The sequence below is a fragment of the Thamnophis elegans genome, chromosome 6 (genome assembly GCF_009769535.1).
Source record: "Thamnophis elegans isolate rThaEle1 chromosome 6, rThaEle1.pri, whole genome shotgun sequence".
Lineage (NCBI taxonomy): Eukaryota > Metazoa > Chordata > Lepidosauria > Squamata > Colubridae > Thamnophis > Thamnophis elegans.
Genome location: NC_045546.1, coordinates 83,188,896 through 83,210,419, shown reverse-complemented (window position 1 = coordinate 83,210,419; position 21,524 = coordinate 83,188,896). Strand labels below are relative to the sequence as shown.

General features: G+C 37.6%; 1 protein-coding gene across 3 annotated transcripts in view; it reads left to right on the top strand.

Annotated features, from left to right (window-relative positions):
- CDH18 (cadherin 18) overlaps positions 1-21,524 on the top strand; it is a 197,313-nt gene that overhangs the window by 32,509 nt on the left and 143,280 nt on the right. For all 3 annotated transcript variants that reach the window (XM_032220478.1, XM_032220477.1, XM_032220479.1), the window contains exon 2: positions 12,105-12,399. In XM_032220478.1, coding sequence (XP_032076369.1) covers positions 12,105-12,399 — 295 coding nt within the window. The remainder of the gene's footprint in view (positions 1-12,104; positions 12,400-21,524) is intronic.

Here is a 21,524-nt window from a genome sequence, read left to right as displayed (position 1 = left end):
GTAATGAATTAAATGGACCAATAATCTCATTTGTCATAAAGTAATGTCCTATGGTTGCTTTACTACAACAGATGTTTATCCCTTTGGGAGTAAAATAATAGGGCTGTGCAAAGTTTTGAACAGGTGTCTTACTTTAGCTACATTTGTGGAGTAATATGGTTCCTTTGCTTCTAAAAAACTTTGCTTTGCTATGCTTCAGAATCTCTCTCAGCCTGCTTTGAATATTGCAAGAGAAGGCAGCCTAAAACCCCTTCTTCGAAGGAGATGTCCAGGCTGTGATAGTCCCAAAGTTGCTTTTTCAAGAGGCAACTGGACTTTCTGATTTTTTTTTTGAAGACATGTCTCTTCTCATCCAAGAAGCTTCTTCAAGAAATAAAATCTCTTCAAAGAAAAACCAAAAGTTGATTTTTCAAGAGGCAACTGGACTTTCTGATTTTTCTTGGAAGACATGTCTCTTCTCATCCAAGAAGCTTCTTCAAGAAGTAAAATCTCTTAAAAGAAAAACCCAAAAAGTCTAATTGCCTCTTGAAAAAGCACCTTTGGGACAGCCATGACCTGGATGAATGAGAATCTCCATAGACATCCAGGCTGTGATACTTTCTCACACTGCTTGCCTTATCTCAACCACAGACAAGCAGTTGAGATAAATCAATGATGCCCCAAAGGCCATGATACTTGACTCCTAAACTTCAATCTGATGAGCAACTCAGACAGGGTCTTCTGTTAAGAAGGGGTCTGTTTTCTCCTGGGCTTACTTCATAGGGAGAATGTAAGCAGCATATAAGAACCAAGATATCTTCTTCGCAATGCACCATGGGAGATAATTGGAAGTAAGTTTATCCTCTGTTGCTGGTTATAGTGCTCCTAGGCTGGGCTCCTTTGGCAGCTGCCTGATGAAAATATTCAATATCCCAAGCAGGGCAACTGTAATGAATGGGGTGGTTACTTCTGAAGTCACCTAGTGTTGTGGCCTGGCAGGAGCCATTGGGGCTGCCACCAGACTCCGACAGTGAGGGGGCTTATGAGTTGGCTTTGGAAGAGGTGGAGGACCCTGGACAGGTTGTTGACTCCGAGCAGGGCGAGGAGAGACTGATCAGCCGCCAGGTGGCGGCAGAGCCTTGGATCAGAGGGAGTGTTCAGGGAAACACTTGGGAGTTGTTGCAGGATGCACCCCGTCAAAGGGTTACTTGACGGAAGGAACAACTGAGTACTTGCAGGAGATGATTGCGAGCAGCTGTTGCTCATTAGGATCCTCTCCTGAGTATAAAGGGAACTGTGTGTGCCACGGCCTGGTTGCAGGAGTCAACGTTCTCGTTCGCGTTCACAAATTGAGAGAAGCTAACTTGGATAAGTGGCTTGATATAGAGAATCCTGTTTGCAGTGTTGTGTGAGTTATAGGACTTTTGCCACAGCAATTATCTTTGTTTCTTTTGGGCTCGCAGCCAGCAAGAGCCGGGACTGATTAAAACATTCTTTCGTATGTCTGTTTGGCTTTCGTTCCTGAACGGAGAAGGGGGGGTCAGAACACCTAGGCTATAAGCCTTTCAGCCAGCATTGAAGTGAATGGCTGAGATGAGCCTTCTTCCATAACACTAGGCTTAAGTGATTTGAGATCCAAGAATCCCTTTCTTGAGGCAAATCATTTGGCCTCTTCATAAATCAAGTCATCTCCGTTGATGATATCACTCCAGCAAAGGAAAATTTATGTCATTTTGCATAGGCCTACAAAGAAGGACATTAATTAATCCAATCTGGGTTGGTCATTGAAACCAGAGCTATAGTTTTCTGACCTTTTGGCCTCGTGCTGGACTCCATTCTCAGGGAACTTCTCTCTACCAGAATGTGTTCTAGTAGAGAGAAGTTCTTTGAGGATGGGTTCCACCAGGTGTCAGCCTCTGTTTTGCTGCTTGTTTTCGGCTGCCATTGAAACGGGGAGGGGGGCATTGTATTTGGGTGGGGAAGTATCAGTACAGGAGCGACTGTAAAAAGGGAGTTGTTTTCACCATCTCCTGCGCATGCTGCAGATAGAGGATTTGTCGCCAAGGCCAACTGTCCAGCATCCCAACCTGATGATGCTTTTTGAAGATGCCTCCCACATGTCCCCTTTGGGGTGTACTAATTGGACTATGGGATGGGGTTACCAGGGGGAAGGGGTTGGGTCACATATTGATATCTATGATTACGCGCACTTTTTCCTCAGACCTTGCTTTGCTTTGCTACTATCTACTCATAACAGAGGTGGGTTCCTACCAGTTCGCACCTATTCGGTAGAACCGGTTCGTCAAATCTACCGAACCGGTTAGAAGAGGTTCCACCAGTGGACCCGGAAAGCAGGTCACACCTACAGAAGAGGTTCCAATTTTTTTTTAAACCCACCACTGGTCCGTGAATATGATTATTCTACACTATCATGCTCCTATTTATAAAACTGAGTGCCTCTGTGAAAGGTAAGGATGACTACTGCGTTTGTGGTGCAATCAGAACATTGCGTGTGTTGAAGTGGTTTTAACGCAAACCAAAGATGCCTTTTAAAAAACAAGTTTACATCCTATTCTTCTGCATGCCAGTGCTGTGTGTGAGGTAATTTAAGGTGGTTCTGACAAGTGTCGTCGGCATCTTCATATCCGGTCACATGGGCGGCAAGCCACTCCCATCCGGTCACATGGGCAGCAAGCCACTCCCACAAAGGAGGCCTCACCCACAGAGTAGGTTCGAACAATTTTTGAAACCCACCACTGACTCATAACCAATAAAAGTACTCTTAATTCTGCAAAATGGAGTTGAATGGTTTCTTTCTTGGTTACTGAGGGAAGCAGCCCTGACACCAGGAGTACGCATCCTCAGAAAATCTAAAGATCTGGTCTCAGTGACCAATCCAGATTGGATCCCGCAACATTGTCCTGGGATGCATATGTTTGCTTTCATTTGTGAGATTAATTGATGGAATGTTTTTAGTTTATTTATTCACAAATTGTGTCTTTTGCTTGGGCACCATCTTATTTGCCTCATAAACTGGAGGCTTGTATTAAAACTGTTTCCATTTTTGTTTCCTTCCCAAGGCCATATAATAATTGCCCCAGAGTTTCTCCCTTTCCTGATTATTTTATGTGTTGGTTATTATCCTTGTCCCCACTCAGTTTGCAGTTCAGCTTTTCCTCCTTTTAGCATTATGCGCTGGCTCTTTCTGCAGGGACATCAACACACATTTTAGTCACAATGCAGGCTGTGAGATTTAATTGCTCAGATGCAATTTAGTCTTGCAAAACTAATCTGGGTTTTGCCAGATTAACCTGTTTACATTAATATCTAAAGCCCTATGGAATTGAACTGCAGCATTGCTGCTTGCACTTTTGAATATGTCTCTTTGTTCCAGATAGGTTCTGATGAAATTAGAAATTATCTTCTCTACATAATAACAGAAGCATAACAATTTGTGGTGTTTTCCTTCCTTTGATAGTTATTAATTCATATATTGCATGCAAAGTGAGTGCAGGAAGGAATGAAAAGGAACCTCATCTTCTGCAAATTTAAACATTTGGCTTTCAAATGACGCAGCAGAGTGCAAATTAATCAATGCATCTGTTATTATTTTAGTTGCTTCCTGACTATAAGGGAATCTTCATGTGCAGAGACAATACGCCATGAATATGACTTGTTCAGAGTCAGAAAGAAAAGATTAATGTCTTTATACTTTGTATATTTGCATTCTAAGGAACACAGAGGGCCACATTAATGTTTTAACAAATGGAACAATACAAACAATTCAAAGAAGGAAAGACTCATATACATATAGAGCGATGTCTGAGTTTATCATGTAGGCATAGATTTAGGATGCCTATAATGCTAACAGGTTGAATAATTCATTTTTATTTGTTTTATTTTATTGAACCTGCATAGTTCAAAATGATCCGATTCTGTTCAAAATGCTTCTTATTTCCTGTTTTATGAGATAAAATTTGGGGGAAAATATATATATATATATATATATATATATATATATATAGATAGATAGATAGATAGATAGATAGATAGATAGATAGATAGATAGATAGATAGATAGATAGATATAGATATAGATATAGATATAGATATAGATATAGATATAGATATAGATATAGATATAGATATAGATATAGATATAGATATAGATATATATACTTAAAGTCACAACCCCTGGTATGCCCATATATATATATATACCCCTGGTATGCATATATATATATATATATATATATATATATATATATATATATATATATATATATATATATATATATATATATATATATATATATATATATAGAGCTTTCTATATCAATTAAGGTTCCTGGAACTCAAAACGCTCTGCACACAGAATTTGGAAGTGATGCCAATCGGAAATCAGATTGTGAGTGGGAAGGGAAGGTGTTTACAATGATGGAGCAGAAATGGAGCAAGCCACATCTTTCTCGTGTTCTGTTTCTCTGCTCTTTGAGAAAGCTTTTTAGTTCCAACTTTAATGCTCAAGCATTCTGCAAAATAAAAACAAAATCCCTTTTATGTTTCATTCTCTTTTCTAGAAAAAGTCAGATAGCAAAGAAATAGCTAAAGACTGAAGAGGCATCATAAATCATTATGAAGCCAAACAATTATTTGATATGTCAAAAATGGAAGTAACTGTAACTGATAAAAGAATATATCCCGTCTGTTTTCTTCGTTGTTTGTTTAAATTTTGAAAGCAGTATTTTTAGTTCTTTTTGACCACTGAGGATAATATCAGATTTCAGTTGTATTTGTCCAAACCTATTTGTTTATTTTTTAAAAATACACATTATAATTTAGTTATACTATAGCATGGGAAGTAAATATGGAACAGGAAGAAGCAAAATATAGTGGATAGAGGAAAGGACAATTTCCCTTTGTTGCTGAGTACATGGCAATGAATTACAGAAAGACAGATTCCGATTGATAAAAAATATATATATTCTAAGAATGCATGTAGTTAAGAAGTGGAACCAAATATCCAGATTGTGGTCATTCTCTCCTTTCATTGCAGGTTTCCATGCTAGTCTTTTGAGATCTTTTCATTTGGATTCCTAGATTAATACAGGGATGACTCTCTGTTGCCTCAGTCCTTTTTCTACTGTGTTCTTCCATGATGTTGTGAAGAAGAACTTTATCTAGTTAAAGGGAATTTATTCCCAGTATATGTATGCAGGACTTCACTGTTCTTTTTTCTTGAATTAAGTCCAGGCAATCCTTCCTTAATGTACAGAATTTGAATTGACAACTTCATCATTAAGTGATGTGATAATTAAGTGAGACATCATATGGCCACAAGGCAGTGGTGGGTTTCAGAAATTTTTGGAACCTACTCTGTGGGTGTGGCCTCCTTTGTGGGAGTGGCTTGCCGGCCATGTGACCTGGTGGGAGTGGCTTGCCAGCCATGTGTTTTCTTTCTTTCTTTCTTTCTTTCTTTCTTTCTTTCTTTCTTTCTTTCTCTCTCTCTCTCTCTCTCTCTCTCTCTTTCCTTCCTTTTGTCTCTCTGTTCCTTTTTTCTTTTTTTCTTTCTCTCTCTCTTTTTCTTTCTTTTTTCTTTCTTTCTTTCTTCCTTTCTTTCTCTTTCTCTCTCTCTCTCTGTCAGTCTGTCTGTCTCTCTGTGTGTGGGGGGGCAGTGGTGGGTTTCAAAACTTTTTGGAACCTCTTCTGTAGGTGTGGCCTGCTTTCCGGGTCCACTGGTGGAACCTCTTCTAACCGGCTTGGTAGATTTGACGAACTGGTTCTACCGAATAGGTGCGAACTGGTAGGAACCCACCTCTGCCACAAGGGCTCATGACCTCATTTATGCCATGGGCATTAACTGTTCATTAAGTGAGACATTGCATAACTGCATTTTGCAATTTTACAATGGATTTTACTTTTCAATTGACTGCTGTCAAGTCCACATAGGGGCATAATGACCACGGGACACTGCAATAATTTTAAACCAGCAGTGGGATTCAATTACCTTCCTTACCAATTCGCAAGTGTGAATGCACACGCCACATTTGTTATTATTTTCACAACCATCGTAACTGTGAAGAGCAGCTAAACAGAGTAGTCATAAAATGAGGACTATCTATAGTTCCAAAACCATAGGTTTGGGTACAAAAGTACATAGGACAGATACTTAAGTGACATTAAGGCATTTTTTTCTTTTTTTAATTTTTTTCTAATGGGAATGTCCTCACCAGATAACATTGTAAACTGCTTTTGAAAGTGAGTAGTCACTTCCAAGATTCTATAATTAATTCCTATTTTTTCCTTGTGGTAAACCTGACCAATGACTAATTATTCTGTGAGACTATATAACATTCTTGTGAATTCTGTAAGCGGGCTTGATAATATGTGTAGATTGTATACGTTTCTCTAGAGTATTGTCTTGATAACATTTTAGGATTTTATTGTTTTAAAACTTTATTGTATGCAGTACATTTGAGACACAAAATAATAGATCAAATTCCCTAGCCCCTTTTCCTTATCTGGACCACTTTATCATTATGAAAAGTTTTTGCAGTTAAGCTGTTTAAAAACTCTCTTTCCAAGAGCATGCCAGATAAAAGCCACTAATCCATATACGATTCCCCAATTCTAACCACAAAATTTATAGTGATCATACTTCACACTGATCTCATACAAAAGTGCAGCTGTTTAAAGCCAGAGACTATTATACACTATGGTAACAGAAAGGACCTTGTAAATAATTGATTATGATATACAAGAAGTACATGGGATTATTTATTTATTTATTTGTTGGTTTGTTTGTTTATTCATTTTTTTTAATAGCAGTCCATCTCAGCCAAGTGACTCTGGAGTGGGAGGCTTATTCTAATTATATTACTCTGGCTGGTTGCATACTAAGCTACATATTTGGATTGTTTTTAGCATCCCATTTTTGATACATTAGAACAGGATTGTGCTCATTACATCAACATTGTTGTGTCATCATACCTGTACATGTATAAAATATTTCGCTTCTATATTTACACACTTTATACACAGTTATATATATATATATATATATATATATATATATATATATATATATATATATATATATATATACACACATACATACATACACACACACACACACACACACACATATATATACATATATACATATATACATATACATATACATATACATATACATATACATATACATATACATATACATATACATATACATATATATATATATATTATTGCTGTTTTGCAGCCATTTGTACCAATTGTTCCAAATTTATGTGTCTATTGATAGCTGATTTGTCAGGATGCCAGAGTACAACCTTTACAAAGGGAAAAATAATATAAAAACCTGATAGATGATAGATAGATAGATAGATAGATAGATAGATAGATAGATAGATAGATAGATAGATAGATAGATATAAAGGGAGACTAGTATAGATCTATTTCAAGCTATTTAGCTCTCATCAGCTAGCCATACCCATGTTGGGAATCGAACCTGTGCTCTATTGCCTCTTAGGCAGATGTGTTAACCATTGAGCTACAGAGCTCGACTCCTTATCAGCCAGGCCAGGGTGAAAGGTATATATTTAAAGTCACAACCCCTGGTATGCCCAAATATGGAAGTGTGACCTTCCTCCCATATTTGGGCATACCAGGGGTTGTGACTTTAAATATATATAAAGGAGTATCTGAAACTAGTACTTAACTTTGTGGAACTTCAGTGAACAACACTTATTTAGTATTTAGTAATATTTTATGCTCAGGCTATGCAACATATTCTCAAATGTGATGCCTCCAAATCTGATCCCAATTGGAATTTCAAGAAGCCAGATATTTATATATTTAGAAATAATTACAATTAACTAACAATTACTGTAATGAAAATAATTATCATTTTATTTTAAATTTTAGCCATTAATGAACCTAGCCTATTGCTGTTGTTGTTGTTGTTGTTGTTTTAAAAAAAATCTGGTAACTGACCTTGACAGTTGTTATTGATTAATTGGTAATATTTATGTTTTTAATTTTGATACACAGACACTCTTTGACTTACAATCATAATTGGGATGAGAATCTCAACTGTTTAGCATAATGGTCATTAAGCAAAATGCAACATGACTGTTTCGCTCAATGACTACAATCCTGGCACTCTCAGTTTTGGTCATTAAGTGATTTTCCAGATCATTAAGTGAAGGGAAAGAATTGCCTGCTGAAAAGTTTCAGCTCTACGTTCTCCAACAATATCTGCCTATCCCAGGTCCTTGGGAAGGAGTCAGTAGGTGGACAGAAATGCTAAATCTGGCTGAGGGTGTGACCACCAGAGGTGGATTCCTACCAGTTCGCACCTATTCGTTAGAACTGGTTCGTCAAATCTACCAAACCAGTTAGAAGAGGTTCCACCAGTGGACCTGGAAAGCAGGCCACACTTACAGAAGAGGTTCCAACATTTTTTGAAACCCACCACTGACACACACACACACACACATACACACACAGAGACAGACAGACTCACACAGAGCGATTAAGAGAAAGAGAAAGAAAGGAAGAAAGAAAGAAATAAAAAAAGAAAAAAGAGAAAAAGTGAGAGAGAGATGAAAGAAAAATAGGAAAAGGGGACAGAGAGACAAAAGGAAGGAGAGAGAGAGAGGGGGGGGAACACATGACCGGCAAGCCACTCCCACCAGGTCACAATGCCGGCAAGCCACTCCTACAAAGGAAGCCACACCCACAGAGTAGGTTCAAAAAAAAAATTGAAACCCACCACTGGTGACCACCCATAATAAAACAAAATCAGTTCCTTTTCAGAGTTAAATTTTTGGCTCTACAAATTCAAAAACAAAAATCATAATTTGCTGTAGCAACATTTTATCAAAGAAAAGAGCAGAGGGGCCTCTGGCCCTTTATTTCAGCTGAACTATAAAAAAGACATCTGAATTCTTGTGTTACCTATACCATTATTTTCAGCTGACCTTTAAATAAAACTATACAGGATTTCTTTAACAGCTCTTTGGAAAATTTCAGCATATAGCTCAGTCATTTAAAGATGCAGTCATGTGCACGTTTATCTAGGAGTAACTCCACCTGAACTAAATGAGAATATATATATATATATATATATATATATATATATATGTATATGTATATGTATATGTATATGTATATGTATATGTATATGTATATGTATATGTATATGTATATGTATATGTATATGTATATGTATATGTATATGTATATGTATATGTATATGTATATGTATATGTATATGTATATGTATATGTATATGTATATGTATATGTATATGTATATGTATATATATAGGGTTATACTGAAAATAGATATGAATATATGCAAACTATGGTGTAACCCACATCTCTCATGACGCTTTTATATTCACTTCTGTTGCAGTTTACCCTTGGAATGCAAACTTTATTAAGTATGATAAAATGTATCTTGCCTGACTTATCTATACTAAGTAAAATAAAATCCTTTCCTCATGACTATTCAATTTCAATTTAGCTTCACATATGCTGTATGAAGAAGGGCACCTACAGGATCATATTGCTAACTTCACCCTTGACGTGAACTTCCTTAACCTAATTCCAGATTTATAAGTCTACCTGCAGAATGGAATTATTAAGTAACAAAGATTTCAATTATTGCTATTAACATAACTAATAACATGCCCATGTTGGTCCAGCATATGACCAATTAGTCTATATAGGAAAATGGATAAATTGCTTAAGTATGGGTATTGTTCCAAGTCACTGTGGATCTCAGACTAAGAACAGACAAGGATAGAATTCAAATTCTGGATATAGAAAGTCAAATTGAGTTGAGTTGAATCCACTCTGAAATTAACTAGGGAACCAGCTCAATAGCAATAGCACTTAGACATATACTGCTTCACAGTGTGTTTACAGCCCTCTCTAAGTGGTTTACAGAGTCAGTGTATTGCCCCCAATAATCTGGGTCCTTAGTTTAGCCACTTTGGAAGGATGGAAGGCTGAGTCAATCTTGAGCTCATGAGACTTGAACTGCTGGCAGTTGGCAGTCAGTGGAAATATCCTACAACAGTGATCTCCAACCTTGGCAACTTTAAGACCTGTAGACTTCAACTCCCAGCTTTGCTGGCTGAGGAACTCTGGGAGTTGAAGTCCACAAGTCTTAAAAGTTGCCAAGGTTGGTCACTGTCCTACAGTACTGCATTCTAAGCACTGCACCACCACATCTCTTCGTTGATGCCTGCTTCATAATAAGCGACCCAATATTGTAATACAAAAAGCAGTGATTTATTAACAGCTTCATTAGGCATTCTTCATTAGGCATTTCTTATCTGCAGCCATCTTTTTTGCTTTCTTTATCTGCTTTTGAACTTTGCCTGTGTTTCTGTCCTCCCTTCAGTCTGTCATAAATCACATTATCCAATAGCTTCATTCATCTCAACCCTGCTACTGTAATCTGAGATCCGGCTGTGCCAACACTCTGCATGGAATGTCAACACAGGGAGTTTGAAACCCCTGTCTTATATCTTTCCCTTGGCAGTCCTAAAATCTGAACTTGAAGTGTGAAAGAGTTGAATTGATGTCTCCTCTTCTTCTGTACAATGATTTTGACATTTATTTTTGTAACAGGTTGTTAGCGACGTTTATTAATAATTTCCTGGGTAATCAGATGAATACTTTTATACAAAAGATAATACTTGTGTTATCTTTTGTCTAACTTGTTTATTATAAACATTTTTTTTCTATGGTTATTATAAAACTCACCTATAATTATAGGATATTAATTTTTCCTATTTTAGTTAGCAATCTGCAGGCAGGCTGTATGTCATAAAGGCAGTTGATTGGATTTTTTTTTTAAAAAAAATTGTTCCTGTGTTCCTCCCTCTATAAATATAAACTGTTCTATTTTAGTTGTTATATTTTATTTGTCTTACCATAATGGGGAAATAAACTTGACTGAAAAATAAGAATTAAAATATTCGGGCAATTTCTGTATCAACCACTAGCAAATTTATAATTTAATTAAATATCAGATTTAAAATGTATTTGTCTATTTTTCTCATTTACATTGCATTTATATCCCAAAGTGTCCCTGTCTCTGTTATTATAGCTTCATTTTTATACCTGCGAATAATGATTTTTCAATTGTAACCCTACAATAATCAATGGATTAATATTTTATTCACTGAATCAGGGCCAGTAGTTCATAGACATTAAGGGGAAAAATACAAATTCCGCATTGTACTAATAAGCTTACTAAAGGAGGAGCTTGATGAAAGATAATTGAAGTAAGGCATTGCTATGTTCCAAGATCAGCTAAGGAAAAGAAATCAATTTTGTTTAGGAGAATGAGCTTGAAGCTGCATTATAAAATACCTTATTTGTTAACTCTTCTCAATATATTGGAACTATTTACTTAAATATATGCAGACAGAGATTTGCAGTTTACTGATTCTTCAAATCGTATATCTCAATTAAGATAAGAAAGAGTGTCCTAATTTAGGACACAACTAAATTCAAGCAGTTTGTTTAATAGAGTGTTTAAATATTAGAATATTTAGAATATATTTATTTAAATATTAGAATATTTAAATGCTCTATTAAGCAAGCTTCTTGAATTTAGTTGAAAAAGCAATGAATTAGGACACTCTTTCTTATCTCTAATAAGAAACTGATTCTTTAGAATATTATTACCATCCTATTATTATTTAAAGTATTTTAAAGTTGCTTAAAAGCAACTTTAAAAAAAAATAATGAGACATTTCCCAAGGGATTTCTGGTTCTTTTTCTGTGGAGAGAGTAGAAATTTTAAATATAATATGGAAATGTGTTGCTTTGTTCCCTTGTTTTATTTTATCCTTTCTCCCCACGTTGGAAGTAATAATTAGTCCTGCCAAGCAACCTGTTTCCACTGTATTTCTGATTGTGATTCATTAAGGGATTATATTGGCTGATTTGGTTTCATTCTATTTAAAACAAGCAAACAAAATATTATCTTTTCCATTAAGTGGTCATGCATATGGCAGAAATACATATATATTTTGCCCTACTTTGGACAAGGTTATAGCAGAATGAATATTTCATCGCATGTATATCTGTGTTTTACAGCTGCACTCCAATTCCGACAAAGGTGATGGATCAGTCAAATACATTCTTACCGGTGAAGGGGCTGGGACTATCTTCATTATTGATGACACGACCGGAGACATCCATTCAACCAAAAGTCTAGATCGAGAAAAGAAGACGCACTATGTGCTACACGCCCAAGCTATTGATCGATGGACAAACAAGCCACTTGAACCTGAATCTGAGTTTATCATCAAAGTACAAGATATCAATGACAATGCACCCAAATTTACAGATGGACCATATATCGTTACTGTGCCAGAGATGTCTGATATGGGTAAGAAGAAGAATCAGAAATAGCACTGATGTACCATTGATTTGACATTTGATGGGGGTGGTGGTGTTATGTTTTCTTGAGACAATAGAGCATGTGTCTTCATTATTTTAGCTGTTAATTTGAAAAAAAAAGTATGAGCAGTTCTTCTTCCTCTTCAATGACTTCACTAGAATTTCTGGGTGTTTTTTCTGACAAGGCTGTAGTATATTTTTTTTATTCCATGTTTTCCCCAAAATAAGACAGGGTCTTATTTTCTTTTTAACCCCCGAAATAAGCACTTGGCCTTATTTTCGGGGATGTCTATTATTTTTGAGGTGCAGGAGGCGGCAAGTGTGGTTACCTCACTGCTGATGTTTTGCAATATTTTTGGGAAAGGCTTATTTTGGGGGGAGGGCTTATTTTAGCACATGTGCTCAAAAGCCCAATTGGGCTTATTATCTAGGGAGGTTTTATTTTCAGGAAAACAGGGTAGCTGCATCATATCATATAAGGAGGTAATTCTTTTCAGACCTCATCAGAATGCTGGAAAATAGAATTACTCCACCTTTATCTTTTAATATTTTCCTTAGTCTCTGACATTTGATTGAATAGGAACATAGGTTTTAGTCCGGTATGCTGACAAATCAGCCATCAATAGACACACAAACATTAACAATATCTATAGACTATGCAAAAGCTACAATCAACCAGTCCAAAAGAGAATAAAAAGACTCCAGTATCTTTCCACCAATAATCAGCAACCAGGTCAGCATTGATTTACTCCAAAGTTAACTTCAGACCAACAATCAAGTAAACAATATCCCAATCACGAAACTGACCAAAGAGCCATCAGTAAACAGTCCATTCAAAGAATCTCTAAGACTTTCCCCCACCCGTACAGACAAGCAAGTCACCAGAGCATAAACTGAAAGCAAACGGCACTCCTTACTAGCACTGATGATGTTACTTAGTTACGGTAATAAAATGTCTTCAAGAAAACAAGCAAGCTCAGAGAACACCAAGGACCTCTGATAGATTGCAGGGCTAGAAAATCCTCTGTAACTTTTTTTAGAAAGAAGTTTCTGATTTGAAAAAAAAAAAGACTTTCAGTCATTAGCAATGGTGATTTAAGCAACACCTGGGGGGTTTAGACAAGTTGCTTAACCTTGATCTAGACTGATAATCTATCCTGCTACAAAATAGCTTCATGTTTTCCATTTACTCTGCTGAAAGCTAGAGGTTGAAAAAAGAGATCAGTATAGAGGCTAATTCACATAAGTCTATTGTTCCTGCTTCAGGCTTTGCTGCCAGCTGGGTGGAAAAGTGACACATTCTTTTGGGTCTCTTCAAAGAGCATAAAGAGAAATCCACAATTACATAGCTTATAAAATAGCAACATCATTTCCAAATAAAAATATTCTCCAACCAGAAAACTGTGATTTTAAACTAATAAATGGTTAGCATAAGGATGACTTATTAAACTGAATTCTTGGGTTAGGGAGTAAATGTATTATTATGTGTCACATAGAGAAAAAAGTGATATCTGTTTATTATCTGTCTTTCCATATATCCATCCATCCATCCATCCATCCATTTATTCCCAGATGAAAGGAGATCCATGGGAAGTTGGCAGCATAAAAAATGCAGGTGTGAATGGATTAATCAAAGCCATGCCCCTTTTTAAGCCAAAAAATAAAATAAAATAAAGTAGTAAAAAAAATAGAGGAAAAAAGATCAGTCCATTCACCTCAAGCAGAGAAACAGGAACCCCTGCAATCACTTCAATCCACAAAACATTGTTACAGGCAAGAGCAAAAAACTTTCTAAGACACTCCAATAGAGATTAAATTCGCTGCTTTATTTTTATTTAAAGGACTAATTTAGCTTTAAAAAAAGTTTCGTAGTTTCTAAAAGTAAGCAAAAAAAACCCTCACCAGATGGAACACTTTCACTTCTTCTTTGTTTCCGGAGCCGTCTCCGACTATGTCAGCCTGGGGGGGCTGCCTGTTTGCCGCCAGTTGGAAGCGCTTCCCTTGGGTCGATCAGGAACTTTGCGGTGTCCCTGTGACCAGCAAGGTTTTGTCCTCCCAGTTACCATCTCTTCGGGATGGTTTAGGTCCTGCCGGACCGTCCAGGGGCAAAAGTGTCATCGGCAGATCGGACAGTCGAGTCCGCACAATGTAACATCGCAACGTTGGATCCTCCTCTGCCATGCCCCTTTTTAGATGCATGTGATATATGCCACTCATATTGTGAGTGTCACTTCAGTGCTTTGACCCGCCCTTATAGATTTCCATATCTTATATGTTTATCATATAATGGCATGTATAATGTATAATGGCGTTACAACTACTACTGAATAGGGCAAGAAAAAAGTGAAACAGGAATTTTCAGGAGCAACAAAGACAAATAGGTGTCTGAAAGCTAAAACATATGAAGAACAGTTGCAGGAATTAAGTATGTCTAGTTCAATTAAAAGAAGGATTAGGTGTGATATGATAACAGTCTTCCAATATCTAAGCGGCTGCCACAAAGAAGAGGGAGTCAAACTATTTTCCAAGGCAGCTGAGGGCAGAACAAGAAGCAATGAATGGAAAATAATCAAGGAGAGAAACAATCTAGAACTAAGGAGAAAATCCCTAATAGTTAGAACAATTAATCAATGGAACAACATGCCTCCAGAAGTTGTGAGTAGTCTAACACTGGAGGTTGGACTAGAAGATCTTCAAGGTCCCTTCCAACTTTGTTATTCTAAATTACATTCTAGCACATGGAACCTTCTGAATGATACAACTTGTTTTCGGTAAGAAAAGCTGTCTCTTTTCTTACCAACATTAACGGTGACAAATTTGAATTGTAGACTACACATCCGTCAGGTGACTCAATATTACTCAACCACATGATAAAAGAAGAGAGACTGAATTGACAGGCAAATAGAATTAGTACCAAACAGTATGACCTAAATTATTAAGGAAAAAAAATATGATGAAAATAATAGTGGCCAAAACTTTAATTGTTCTGAATAAAGTCAAATAATAGTTAGCAATATACCTCTATCAGACTTTTCTGCCTAAAGTGTTGCATTTATATGAGCAGTACAACACATTTTGGCTACCAATAGTAGTAATCATAGTGCAGTATTGTAATTTGATAAACAATTATGAGGACATACGGAAGATTCTTGGCGCTAGATATTTTATCATGGGGTCTGAGTTGTTCAGATTTACATTAGGGACTAAAGAGCCAAGGTGGCGCAGTGGTTAGAGTGCACTACTGCAGGTCACTTCAGCTGACTGTTATCTGCAGTTCAGCGGTTCAAATCTCACCGGCTCAAGGTTGACTCAGCCTTCCATCCTTCCGAGGTGGGTGAAATGAGGACCCGGACTGTGGGGGCGATATGCTGACTCTGTAAACCGCTTAGAGAGGGCTGAAAGCCCTATGAAGCGGTATATAAGTCTAACTGCTATTGCTTTTGCTAAACGATACAATTTATGCTGCATTATCTTTTCTGCCTTACCTTATATGCCTATAATATGCCAATCCTTCTGTAGGCATATACATACCAACACAGTTGATCTGCATTTAATAGCCACAATTGGGGCTGGCAATTGGGTTATTAAATGAAGTTGTTACTCAGTGTAACTATGACTGTACTTACCATCTTATTTCAGTTTTCATTTATTTGTTTGTTTGTTTGCTTGCTTGCTTGCTTGCTTGCTTGCTTGCTTGCTTGCTTGCTTGCTTGCTTACTTACAGGGCGGGGCATAACCTTTTCCTAGGGGGTCACAGCAACACTTGTAATAACAACACAAATAATTCATACACCATTCGAAAGCCCATCAAAAACTGAGTTTATTGACACGATTTAATAGTCAGTATGACCACCATTAGCCCTTCGAACAGCATTCAAACGAGGTGGATTGATAAACGTCGCTCCAGCATCGCGAGCCTCTCGAAAGGCAATGCATTTTATTCTGTCAATGATCCTTTGTTCTTCCGAATTGAATTTTCCAGCCATTCTTAAAGCAAATTTAACATTTAATAGCTCATTCAATTCAGTTTTTTATGGGCTTTAAAATGAGGTGTCGCGGAAGTTGTAAACTGCTGTCGATCTTGCTGTGACCCCCTAGGAAAAGGTTATGCCCCACCCTGTACTTACTTACTTACTTATTTACTTACTTATTTATTTATTTATGGGGTTTGTACGCTGCCCACTCTCGAGAGACTCAGAGCGGCTTACAGATAAAAAGGAAGGGGGGAACACATAAAAATTTAAAAAGAACATTAAAATTCCACAACATTCATATAGCTTAGAATGGGGCTGGATAAATCAACAGCCCCAGGCCTGCCGGAACAGCCAGGTCTTGGTTGCTTTGCGGAAGGCCGGGAGGGTAGTAAGGGTCCGGATTTCCACGGGGAGATTGTTCCATAGGGCCAGAGCTGCTACAGAGAAGGCCCTCCCCCGAGGAGTCGCCAGCCGACATTGACTGGCAGATGGAATCCGGAGGAGGCCTAGTCTGTGTGATCTTATGGGTCTCTGGGAGGTAAATGGCAGGAGACGGTCTCTCAGGTAGCTTTGCTTTGCAGTCCTGTGAAGGTTATAAATGTGCAAAGTTACTTTTTCATCCTTGTCACAATTACTAACAGGCACTAAATGAGGCAGTTGCTAAATGAGAACGACCTGCATTAGCATTCTTAATGTCATTTAGTATACTCATGATGACATCAGCAAATGTTAATTGGAAAGGTGGGTAGCAAATCAAGGATGAATTAAAGTGAGAAAAGAATACAGATTTGCTATGCACTGTTGTGCATCCCTCTTGTCACCCTTATCATTCATTTCTTTGGACTGAAAATTTGCTACATGACCCTGAAATAATTTTAATTTCTAATGGAACTTGTAAAGAAAACCTTTTTCTTAGTGTTCTCCGTCTCCGTCTGCACAAACTTTGACTTTCGCAATTTCTTCTGCCTTTTCAGGCACTCATTATCTATTTAGTAAGGAGGCTGTTGAAGAGCATTTCAATGTCATCCTCAAAATCAAGAGCCTGTATGCCACCACTTTCTCCTGCTATCAGCAAAGGGTCGTGTGAACTTTTTTCCTCGCAGTCATGCTTCAGAAACATCATCTTCTTCTTCCTTCTTTCTCCCTATTAAGAAATGATGCGGATTAGCAACAGTGTTTTTCTTTGGCGAAGAACTGCTGTAAAAAGTGCCTATTTGCAAATTATGCATGAAAATAATGCTCTACTTATTTTATGGTAAATAGACTCAAAACACAATGTTCAGTTATTGCTTCTTCTAATTATGACTGGGAAGCATGTTTTAGCCTGAACTCAATTCTTAGATGCTTTTATATTCTTAGATGCTTTTATATAACAATCTTGCTTTGCATGGAAAAGTCTTAGAGTCAATCCCTGTTATCAATATTTGGAACCAGGAAATCTCCAGCACTGAAAAACAGGAAAAAAACTTGCTGAAATCCTTGAGTGATTGATTGATTGATTGAGTGATAGATAGATTTCTCTTGTGGCCCAGCAGGTGCTGTTGGAGCTGCCACCAGACTCCGACAGCGAGGTGCCCTATGAGTCGGCCCTGGAGGATGTGGAGGACCCTGGACAGGGTTCCGATTCGGAGCAGGGTGCAGAGAGGCTGGTTGGCCACCAGGAGGCACCTGAGCCTTGGACCAGTGGGGAGGAGACAAGGGAGAGTGAGCTGGAGGCCAATAGTGAATTGTTCCTGGAGGCATGCCATCGAAGAGCTACTAGGCATCAGGAACAATTATGCAATTATTGTACTCAGCTGGTGGTTATTAGGCTCCTCTCCAGACTATAAAAAAGCTACTTGTGCACATGCCCCTCTTTGCAGAAGTCAACTCAGGATTGAATGTCGGAGGACAGTACTGGGAGCTTGGCAGGCTGGATTGCTGCCAAGCCTTATCTGTGTTTATTGCTGCCTGAGTTTGTCTGAGTTGCTGCCAAGGTCCTTATCTGTTTATTATGCTTGGCTTTCAGCCACCGAGGTCTTGGGGTCTTGCTATTAAAGTACATTCCAGTTAAGCTTGTCTCGGCATTCGTTACTGGACGGAGGAGGGGGTCAGAACAGATTTCCATTGTTTTGACACTCCTAGTGACCACATTGATTTTTTTCCATGACAATATATCCTGAATGTAGTCTTTCACGTATTCCAATCGTGAACTCAAATACCTTGTTGCTGATCCTTCTCTTTTCTTTCCACTGTTTCCAGAGAGCTAGGTCTTCATATAAAATAGGATCATTCGATTCTGGTCACTTCTTTTTGATGACCCATTTATTTCTTTTGTTGTCTGACTGCTGTATTCTCATGAGTTTTCTCCATTACCAAAGTTCGAAAGCATCAATACTTTGCCTAGCCCGATTCTTCAATTTCAATCTTTGCTTCTGTAATATGTCACAGGGAATACCAGGACGTGCACAGTTTTAATCTCCGAAGGTATAAAAACATCATAGCACTGTCGTTATTTTTAAAGCCCTACATGATATTGGATCTGGGTACTTGAGAGACCGCCTCCTGCCAATTACCTCCCTACGACCAATTAGATCCCACAGATTAGGCCTCCTCCGGGTTCCGTCAGCTAGCCAGTGTCGATGGTCGACCCTCCGGGGGAGGGCCTTCTCTGTAGCTGCTCCGGCCCTCTGGAACGATCTCCCCATGGAGATTCAGACCCTCACCACCCTTCTGGCTTTCCGCAAAGCCGTTAAGACCTGGCTGTTCTGGCAGGCCTGGGGCTGATGAGTTCCCAGACCCACTCGAATTGGTGCGCCTGTTGCGAAGTTTTAATATTTTTTTGTAATTATTTGTCTTGTTTTGCTTTCGTTGTGTTACCCCCCCCCTTCCCTATGAGTTTGTTAGCCGCCCTGAGTCCCTTCTGGGAATAGGGCACCATACAAGTTTAATAATGATGATAAACCAACCATAAACCATAAACCACTTAAAGGTTTTTCTGAAGTTTTTGGGGCTCTCTGAGCTTGATCGTTTTCTTGATCTTGATCGTTTTCCAGTTTCATCACTGGACTAGGCAATATCCTCAAATTAGAAATAATTGGAGTTTGCTCTCTGTTTATAATCAGTAGCATGCCCTGCCAGAGCTGGTGGGAATGTTCTTTTTTTTTTCTTGGTAGTTCCACCATTAGGCTATTTATTGCTTGATTTATTTGTCTGGGTTGATAGTTCCCTAACTAGGGTATTGTTTAGCCTTCAAGTGTTTCTCTGGTGTTAATCCTGGTATTAATTTCTACCTATCTGGGTGTTGATTGCTGGGGAGGAGAAGTTCTGGTCTTTTTCTTTCCTTTTTAATTTTTTTATTGGCTCTTTCGGCATGCAAATGTTGTTTATTTCTATGTGCCTCTTGATGGCTGATTTTTTTTTCTGAGTGCCAAGGTAACAGGAATTCCTTATGATTTTAGGACTTAGCTGGGTTTAGGATGCTCACAGTTTCTCAGTTGAAACTATGGTTAAGTTTGTCAATGTGTTGTGAGATTAAGGAGTTTTCATTATATCTTCTAGTTTCTAAGTGATATTTATAGATGTACTCAGTCTTCTGCCTGTATTCCTACACAGTATCTTGCCGTGCTTAGTGCTAAAAAGATTTAAAGACCTTCATGGCTGATCTGCCAAGTGGTAGTCTGCAGCTTAATATATTTGTTCCTTTACTATTGATAATTGATCCTCAAAGACAAAAACTATCAACTTCTGTGACATCTTCATTGGCAATTCTAAAGTTGGTTGTTGTACCTGTTGTCATTAGTTTGGTGTTTTTTTAAATTTTTGGTTCCATTTTTTTTTCACTTTGCTGTTCAACATTTATTACTACAGCTTCCATATCCTTTGTATTTTCAGCTATCAGCATTCAGAAGTCTCTACCATGGCAGTGTCCCATACTCATTAATCAATACTTAGATTAAAGAATACACACACAGGGAAACACACAGTAATTCAACAAACTATTTTTCACATGTATTAGACATCCGAAGCTGTTGTGACTCAGCAGAAGCTTGCTGTGAGTTGTTTCGGGATGTAGGAATAATGAGCAGCTGTTGCTCGTTAGGGTCGTCTTCTGCAGATAAAAGACTGATGGTGCCACGCCTTAGTTGCAGAAGTCAACGTCATTCATCGTTTGTTTGTTCGGGAGTTCAGTTCTGTTCCTGTTTGAGTTCGTGATTCAAAGAGGCACTTGGATAAGTGATTTGCTTTCTGTAAACCTGGTTTGCTGTAAGAGTTTTGTTTTTGCATTTGCTGTGTAACTTTTTGCCAGAGACTTTATCTATGTTTATTTTGGGCTCGCAGCCAGCGTGAGCCAGGACTGATAAAGATATTTCCTTTGAAGTTCTGTCTGGCTGTCGTTTGTGAATAAGCAAAGAGGGGGGTCAGAACACCCAGCAATGTTTCAAAGGGACTGAATATTACCTTCAGTAAGCTAGAATTGTAAAATAAGTAAGGGGACGATCATGTCAGATAGGCTTATCCTAATTATTGCTCTGTTTTGGTTTCATATAACATAAGTTTTTTAATACGGTGTTATAAAGACCATTTAAAAAATATGCTTATGGATTTTTCAAATTGCAATACGTAGAACAATGAACTGGTTATATGAAAAAATAATAGGGAACTCTGAGCATGACAGAAGCAAAAAAAGTTAACTCCCTTCAGTTTTGAAAAGAGAGTGTAACCATACATTTATAATCTTGGATTAGCGAATTGAATTTCCTTTCTCTTTTTGAGCTGACTAGCTATCAGCATAATGTAAAAACTGATCAATGTTATTTTATGCCTTCAGAGTTTAACGATCTATTCGAAAACTACTCTAAGTGATTTCTTATACGAAACATAATAATATGTTTCTTTTTTTTCCTGTATTTTTCTGTCCACTTTTCTTTGTTATTTGTAAAGATAGAAAAAGTACTTTTCTTCTTTTAAAAATAATGGTTTTAATAAATGTTTTTGAACCAAGTGTCTTTTCAAAGTATGAAAGTGGTGGATAGTTGTCAGTTTGTAGATTAATTCAGGAAGGGACATCAGTCAAATTGAGAACTTACTGGAATTTGAAAAGCTAAAAAATCTTTTCAAAGAATGATATTTGTGCTATAGGTCTCTGTAAAAAAAAAGA